Below are 9,194 nucleotides of genomic sequence, written 5' to 3' on the forward strand. Positions count from 1 at the left end.
GAGAAGGGGGATTAAAAAAAAAAAAAAAAAAAAAAAGAAAAATTTGCTGTAAATTCCACTCCTTTGTGAAGTGAAACTTTGCTTCTCCGCTCAGGTGCCAATAGTAGCTGCGTACGGTTAATTACTATTAGTAACATAGTGTATGAATGGCAGAAATTACAGCCTGAAGAAATCACCATCATTAACCAGCACTGCATAATGTCATACTGAAAGATACTGAAATACTTATATTTCGTACTTCCAGAACAGACATGTATTATTTTTCTTTTAAATCTTTTAACCAATCATACAAGAGATTATTATGAAAAGGTGATATGACTTTTTTTTTTACCCAAGCATGTGTGTCACACACTTCATTTAATGTAATTACACATGCAGCAACACATTCTTTACGATGAAATCCTGTGGAAAAAAGTTATAAAGGTGATGTTTGGTTTAGATTTTTATAGCTCTTGGCCTTGCATGTTTAGAGAAACATTGCTCCAATATCCCACTCCGTGAGATATAGGAAATTTTTCATTTAAATTATTCCTCAAAAGTTAGTGGATTTTCAGTTGAATGTGATTCTTCACGAAGTAGTTTCACAGAAAAAAGAAGTTTTACAAATGAACAAGAATAAAATTTAAAATATTTTGAAGCAAACTTTTTTTTAGTACTTGAATTTCTTGTTCAGACACACGACAATGTCCATAAAGAATCTCTTGCTATTGTGTGAAGTATACCAACATTCAAGTAAAGTATTGTTGCTGTTTGGTTTTCTTTCAGAAACAAATACTCATTCAGAGTAGCTTCAGTTATTCAGTTTAGGCAACATTCAGGATGTACAAGATGCACTTAGAAAAAATCTACCACAACAGAGCCATAGGCCTGTAATGCACCTGTTATTCCCTGAACATCCATTTTCTCTCTTCTCTAAAGGTACTATATAAATAATATTCTGCACTAAATATGTAAAATATGAAAAAATGATTGACATTAAGATCATTTTCACTAACTGAACTAATTCGGGAAACATTTGACATCTTCATTTTTTTTTTCAGGGACACCCCTGAAACCAGAACCTCTGGGCCCTTCTGCCAGTAAGCTTCTGTTTATTTCTCTTATCTAAGGGGTAGTGTCACGTAGCAACACCAGCTTTGTGTAAGAACTGTGAAGAACACACAGATTCCTTTCCTGTGTTGCAGCATATGAAGTCACAGAAGATGGCTGGATTATAAAAGGAGACAAACAATATTTTTTCAGCACAGAAAAGACCTCTATGGAGAAAGCCAGAACATTCTGTAAAAACAATCATGGAGATCTTGCCACGATTAGGAATAATAGTGAAAGAAAATTTTTGTGGAAATGGGTAAGAGAAAATTTGGCTATTTTATACTATATATGGTCTATATACTTTGCGGCATATGGTTGTGCAGTAAAATAGAATGGGCTTGTTGCATAATATTACTACATCTTATTAGCAGTAGATTTAAATGTCCAATGGAAAAAAATATTTATTCTACAGTATAGAGCTTCTCTTTAGAAAAATAAATACAAAAGAATTTACCATTTACTAGAGTGAGTATATTCTTATATATTCTAATCTGAATAGACTTCTGTTCCTGACCAAATATATATGAACAAGGAACAGGCAGATTAGGTATATACTGAAAAAAAAGTCCTTTTGACAGGGTGGTTACACCTCATCTGAATATCATATTCTAGAATACATTGTCACATGAAGTTGTGAGGCTGCTGCTAGTGTAGCTCTGATAGTCACATACTGTATCATGTTGCTGACCAAAACATCTTCAAAGAAAGGTTTAGCCTGGACCAGGTCAGGGACTGGTGAACTAGGACCTTCATGAATTAGTTTTCCTGCAACACATAGCAAAACTGTCCCCGTATTTGAAGGGGACTGCTTACACGTTGCCTGAGACGGTTTTCCTAAGGGCATATGTCAAAGCTGTGGCAGAGGCACGCTAACAATTTAATAGCATGGATATAAAAGCAGGAGAGGGCAGACAGGTTGAGACACAGGAAAGTACAAAAAGAATTTATGGTATATTTTTTATCAAGTCTTCCTTGTTTCTTTTTAAACTGAGGACACAACTTTGAAAGCTTTGATCATACCAGTAATGCAGTCAAAACTCAGAGAGCAGCAATAAAGACAACAAAACAAAAGTATGTGTTGTAAGGTAGTTACTTTAACAAGGGTCCTCTCTGGTAATGACACGTGGTTATTTATACAACGTGTATTCATCTATTTCCTTCCATAGGACAAAAATGGTATTAGATAACACCCAAATATTAGAAAGCACTAACTAAAAGTACATTTTTATGTTTAGATCTTGAAAAATGGCAAATGGAAGTCATATCTCATAGGATTAATTCAGAGTGACGATCAACAGTTTAGGTAGGTAAATGAGCTACATCAAGATTCATAAAAAGCAGTTATAGAAGTGTAATACTGCCAGAGTCCCTTCTGGAGGGACAACTGTAAGGGATTTAAACACGATTCAAAGAGTTATACTGTATGTGCATTCTCCTTTGATGTAACTACATTGTAAAAGCACTGTTTGCAATGGCATTTTTATAGGGAATGTACATTTTATGAATACAAAGATTACATCCATTAAAAATAAAGATATTCTTGTTCTTTGACTCAGCCATGCAGGGATTTCATCACCTAATGAAAACTCAGCTAACGGATAGACTCAGCTATAATTTTTTTTTAAATAGTTTTAGCATGTTAAGGTAGAATTTCTGAACTGTCCCATGAACATTGTCTGAGCAACCACTACTGTTTTGTTGTTTTGGTTTGGTTTTTTTCAGTTGGATGGATGGAAGTCCAGTGCACTATGCAGCCTGGGAACAGAATGAGCCCAGCTTTGCATATGCTCAAGAAAATTGTGTGATCTTAAATAAAAAGGATGGTGAGTTACTCTTTTAAAAAGTGTTTTTACAGGTACTGCTCTTCCTATTCGCTAAAAATATCTTGCCAGCTATAAACCATTCTTTCCCAGCAATTTGAGAAAATATGCATAATAAAGTATAGTCATTATATTCGAGGTTTCTTCAGGGGCAATATTAGCCATAAAAGTGGAATATAAGAAATTGATTTTAATGGGGAATGCAGGGACAATTTGATCACTGATTTTTCAGCTGCACGAACAATATGTTCCTTTCAAATCAACAGCAAATGGGACTTTCAAAAACTAATTAAAGAATAGTTAGCAAAAGAATAAAACATATAAAGAGTTTAACTTTCTGTAGTGTTTTCATTGATAAAGTGTTTCTTTACACTAGCATCGTGCAGTGCAACAAAGCTGTTTGGGTAGGTTCTACTCAGAGGTCACAGGGTTGCCATATTGGTTGTCTTGAATGGCCACTACTCCCACAGTCACAGCAGGACCAAAGTCCTCCTGTAAGCAATGACGACAGGAGGTAGAGTTGAGCTGCGGCACGTTATCTCACACTCCCAGGCAGATTGCTTTTGAACCTACAAGCCTAGAAGCCAGCTCACTTTCCCACAAATTTCAAAGACAAATCTTATTCTGTCTTATATTATCTTATTACATAAAAATTGATTACAGGCTTGTGGAATGATGTCAGCTGTGGTTTTTCAAATGGCTACATCTGTGAGCGGCACAGAAGTTTTATAAACGCAACGCTTCCCTCATCAGTACCCTTACCTCCTGGAGGATGTTCTGAAGATTGGCTTTTATTTAAAAATCAGGTACGATAACATCCAAGCAGAATGATATGAGTCCTTGGGAAGGTACTTACTGATGTGCTATAAAGATATACTTTCGTCTCAGATGTCTTTCGACAGTGGTTATCCAAAGTGGCATTAAAAATTGAACCAGTTGGCTACTTCTTGTGAAATGGTGGGTTTGCTGAGAGATTTTTGTTTTCCTGAGAAGTTAATATATCTGAGATATATTGGGAAAACTGCTACATTGTATATATTCTCCAAAAAAATTGAACTGGACTAAACTAAAAGTACCAACTGTAGCATAAAATCGATAATTTGAGATAGAACAAATCAGAAATAAGGCAAAATTATTACAAATTGGCTTCAATGTAATGCTTGCCTCTTCCAAGAAGGGACAAACTTAATGTGCATATTAAGCAAGGGTTCCATTTTGTAATATAGACAATATTGTTATGAACGCACCGGGGAATATTCACACCAGTGGAGTTTACGTCAGTAGAGGTTTTTTTACCTTTTTCTAACAGTCATCAGAGTTGCTGTTTTCCATAAAATTTGCAAGATAATTCTCTGACAGTGCAACTAGTGTGCCATGGAGCAGAGGGTGAGCAGAGGGCACAGTAAACACACTCATAATTACCAAAATGATTTCAGGGTGAATGTGTATTGATAACACGATGACTACACACTTCTCAAGAAATCATGAGTCATACACTTCCATTAATAAAAGAGCCATAAAATGAAAAAGGCTGAATACACACATGAAAGCACAGTGACTGTGGGTTCTAGGTCAAAAACTTTTTTCAGAAAGTTAGGTGATTCCACATGAAACCCTGGGCTGGACTTTTCTTATAGGGTCAGAACTTCTTGTCATTTGCTAATGATGGAGTATGGCTTCTATAAATCTCTTAGTTAACACATTAGATTCTCATCAGACTCCTACTGTGGTCTATAAATGGTTCTTTGAGTTTTGTTGTGACTTTCTCAATCCCTCATGGAAAGTCACAGAGTAAATTTAAAATTAGTGAATGGTTCTGACTTGGTTCCAGAGCGGAGTCTCTGTTAAGTTTGGAAAATTATATTGTGGGTCTGAGTTAGGCTAATTTCTACTTAAACTAGTGTAATTCAAACATAAATTCCTTCTGCTGTCGCTCACTAACAGTCTATACTAATTATTTCCTAGTGTTACAAAATTTTTGGCTCTTCCTATGCATCCTGGCATAACGCAAGAAAAATTTGTATGAGCCTTGGAGGAAACCTGGCAAGCATACATAATGAACAAGTACAAGGTAGAGTGCAACAGTTCTTTCAGTAATAGATAGCATTTGTTCTGTATACAGCGGTCATTTCCTGCACAGAAGAACACGGCAAAAAGAGACAGTATGTAAATGTATGTACTTTATAATATGTACACTCAACATGGGTTATATGGCCATGGTACAATACGTTTTCCAAAGACCAGGAACTATCTGTCCAGGGCATGCTAGTGGTGCTAAGGGTTGCTTCCTCCTCTTCCATGCAAACTGCTTTACACTATTTATAGGGTATGCATTAGCATAAAATAACAAATCCAGACCTGGCATTTGTATCTTTAGACACAAAGAAAGAAAAGGGATCTGTGGTCTGTTTCTGCCAGAAGTAGAAAACAATGTATTACTAAATCTCTCTGAAATGACTGCCTAAATCCTGCAACTTAATTCATAGTGGAACGTCAGAGAAAGGCACATTTTCACCTTGCCTATGTTCCTGGGCTTCCATTTGCAGCTGTATACAGCTAAACATTTCCATCAGTCAATCAGCCCATCCTGAGTGTTGAAATAAGTGAATTCAATAAATAACATGGTGTTCAGACTTTTATCTTTCCTCTTTCAAATCTCACTTCATGGTTCCAAATGCTTTCACTCTTTGAGACTTTTCACAGGCAAAGGTTTGGCATAAACTTGAAATAATAAACTGGGGAAAAATTCTGATCTAATGCTAATTTAAATGTATTTACTAGACTTTAATGAACACAGTAGTTAAGGATTTGGTTATGAGCTGATGTCTTGACTTACGACATGACAAATAAATTCTTTTCTAATGGCTTTTTTCCAGCTTTTCTCACTTACCATTTGAAGGATGCATCAAACGATCCCTGGATTGGCTTGAATGATATACTCAGTGAACTCAACTTCATTTGGGTTGATGGAAGTGCTGTCTCCTATACAAACTGGGCTCCAGATTCCCCAAAACTTGTAGAACCCATTTTGTTTGACAGTCTACATCCAGAAGATGGCCACAATCTGCAGCAGGTAAATAGCACTTAGCGTTTACGTAATGCTAACGTTAAATCTGGGGAGCAGCATCACTTCAAGGAACAGTATCACTTCAAGGGAACAGCTCACTTTGCTACAGACATTGCCTCAGCCTCCTCACCAAATTGTTAATCTATCTTTACACTGGGATTAGCGAGAAAAAGCTTCAATGTTTGTTTGAGTATTCTAGGTATCTCAGAGCACAAAATGGCATTGGACAGATTATTATTCATTGGATATTTATTCAATGGACAGATCGAGTAAAGATTGGATAGATTGAATAAAGTTTTATTTTTATAGTAATCTGCTGTTACTTTTGCAGAGGATATAAATGCAACATCAGAATTTTAGAACACACAGAAATATTTTCATGTTTGACAAATAAACTCATGTTTGGAAAGGAAGGAGGAGAGGATGCAAAAGGAGAGAGTTCTATTTTTTCCTACTTCTTCCTTTTTTATTATTGTAATTGAATTGCTAAGGGCCAACATATGTCAACTACTTTCTAAACAAATCAAAACCTCTCCATTGTTAGTACTGAAACTATCTCAGAATTCTGTACACAAAATAGCGTTCTATGTATTCAGACCAATACAGGCTGATTTTCACACTCACACTGCCTTTCTTCTATTTGTTTCCATATCTTGCTTCCAGCACTTGCCCTTCACACTATATCATTCCACCCACTGTCCATTCTCGCTTCATTTTGGTATCCACACCTTTAGAGAACCCAGAATTCACACCTCTAGACAACCAGCTTAACCTGCACCTGAGCCAGCTCATTCTGCTCTTGCCCATCTAGCTATTGGCCAAGGCATGCAGGAAGACATAGAGGATACAGCACAACACATAACTCTACTTTACTGCAGCTCTAATAATGCTTCTGGAAAATAACAAATAGGGAAATAAAATAAGTTTCAATTTTTTAAGCACTCAGTACCTGATTTGGTGTAGTTTAAAGAGAAATTCTAAGAACTAAAGCTGATGATAACTCTGTCAAGGACCATAATTTAGATGATTCTGTCAAGAATAATCACTACATAAAGTTGGCTTTGAAAGCCAAATAGAAACCATGACCTCCATTTATTTTAATTCTTACTCAAAAAACTTACTGATAGCATCTCATTAGTTGAGACAGAAGATGTGATAGAAAATTCTTGAAAATAATAGTGCCTTTCAAATATGTCTCCTCTAAAATAATTAGATAAATGAGCAGGCTGAGTTGAAGATAACAAAGATTTACAAGACAGTACCAAGGTGAAGATGGACACCACAAAGGAGGCCAGAAAGGACGAGAGGATAAAAGGAAGGTGTTTCTAGAGTTGTAATACAAACCCTACAATATCAGAATTAAAGTCAAAAAAGAGTGAAATTACCCAGAGGGTTATAGTATTTGGGTTTATAACTTCTAATATCAACGTACTCATATTCTTTCCCTTACTCCAACAGTTTGATTGTGTTACTCTGAAGAGAGGTCATGCTGATGACACAGGAAAATGGAATAATCAGGAGTGTTTTAAGTCCACAGGGTTTATATGCCGGAAGAATAGTGGTGAGTTCTGTATTGCTAATCTTGAATTTATAACTCAAGGATTAAAATAACTTTTCTTGTTTAACATGCTTTAGATGAGTTATCTGTCTTTTTCTTTAGGTAAAGGAACAGTAAAACCTAAGGGACCATTTTGTATTCCAGTGTTACTTAGCAATGTTTTGGAGATGAGAATGATGAATTAAATATCTGAATTTAGGAAAGCAAAATTATTTCAGTTTTGAAAGCGTCATTAAATAGCTAAAAACCACAAACATTTTAATTACATAAGTTCATAGTGAACATAAGTTCATAGATCATCATAACTGGTGAGTTTTATATTTATCCAAATAAACCCAATAGTCACAAAGTTGCTAAGCCGCAAAGAGTATTCTGAAAACATGCAGAGCTGGTGCGTTACTTTTAACTGATGGAGTGAACTTACTTCTGCAATGCAAGATATTGTGAATTTACTGATTCAAAATTGTCAGAGACTGAAAATGTATTTCTTTCATCCAGAAACTTCACTGTCACTTTTAAGTTATCTGTTACCTATAAACAACTAATGACAAGGTATTTCATTCCATTACCAGTTTTTTACTAGGTTTGTAAGTATTGAAGATGTTATTTAGTTGCTCAAGTCAAATATGTGGCCTCTAGATTTAACTGTTCTTGGGGTGGGTTTTTTTCCTTATTCCTACAGATCCTGAACTCTTTAAGCCATCAGCAACAGAACTGGACTTTGCTTTTGACCGTTCTGGTGGCATTAGCTATTCTGTCACTCATTCCAAAATGAATTGGGAGGAAGCGCAGAAAAACTGCAACAGCAACGCCTCAGAACTTGCCAGCATTTTAGACCCATATAGCCAGGCATTGTTGTTTCTACTTGCACAGGAATATGGAGAGCCTTTGTGGATTGGTCTTAACAGCAACACGGTAAGAACAACTACATTACATACAGGCAGCCAAGCTGACTCTAGACCTGATTTTTATGCTCTTATCTTGTAACCTATCACAATTTCTGCCAGTGTAGTGCTGAAAACAGCATGTTACACCAGTACAGTACCTATTTATGCTGGAGTTCTTCAAATAGGACTCATACAGCGGAGGTTCTAATGAACTAAGTACTCTTACATGTTTTAGCACAAGGAAATGCTCATGCTAACCAGTATATAACAATACTGTGCTTTTTTAGCAGTCTTTTAAAAGATCTCAAATATAAATTGTAAAATCTCCCACATTTTATTTTAATCTAAAAGATATTCCAGGAACAACAGACATCTTTCCCTCCTGCCATGTGCTTATGTACCTCAATGATCAGTGACATGATATCTCAGGTCACACATCTGAGACCCTCAAAGGAATGGTTTTTATCTGTGTGCTACGCTCACACATTCTACTAGAGTAGTCTTATTTATGGTAGCAGTAGCAAAATACAGTTGTGGAAACAGGGGTAAAATTTAGTTAAAGGAATCTGGAGGCTATATGATATGGTACATATTGACCAAACAATATATTTTTTCATTTGAAAATACAGTTGGTATAATTGCCCCCATTAAGAAGTTAGAATATTATAGGGAAAAAAATCCTTTCTGTTTGTGAGCTGCCTGCATCAGTTGTGTAACAGAAGAGGGTGAACATTTGGATGGTAACTGTGTTTTGACATGCTACACTCTTT

At 35.8% G+C, this 9,194-nt stretch overlaps 1 protein-coding gene across 1 annotated transcript in view; it reads left to right on the top strand.

Annotated features, from left to right (window-relative positions):
- Positions 1-9,194, top strand: part of LOC104489641 (macrophage mannose receptor 1-like) — a 33,765-nt gene that overhangs the window by 17,609 nt on the left and 6,962 nt on the right. Inside the window, exons 16-24 of the mRNA XM_010131827.1 lie at positions 1,041-1,079; positions 1,185-1,348; positions 2,328-2,395; positions 2,815-2,915; positions 3,576-3,718; positions 4,878-4,983; positions 5,789-5,985; positions 7,438-7,540; positions 8,220-8,452. Of these exons, the coding sequence (XP_010130129.1) occupies positions 1,041-1,079; positions 1,185-1,348; positions 2,328-2,395; positions 2,815-2,915; positions 3,576-3,718; positions 4,878-4,983; positions 5,789-5,985; positions 7,438-7,540; positions 8,220-8,452 (1,154 nt within the window). The remainder of the gene's footprint in view (positions 1-1,040; positions 1,080-1,184; positions 1,349-2,327; positions 2,396-2,814; positions 2,916-3,575; positions 3,719-4,877; positions 4,984-5,788; positions 5,986-7,437; positions 7,541-8,219; positions 8,453-9,194) is intronic.

Source organism: Buceros rhinoceros, unplaced genomic scaffold, assembly GCF_000710305.1.
Source record: "Buceros rhinoceros silvestris isolate BGI_N320 unplaced genomic scaffold, ASM71030v1 scaffold1032, whole genome shotgun sequence".
Lineage (NCBI taxonomy): Eukaryota > Metazoa > Chordata > Aves > Bucerotiformes > Bucerotidae > Buceros > Buceros rhinoceros.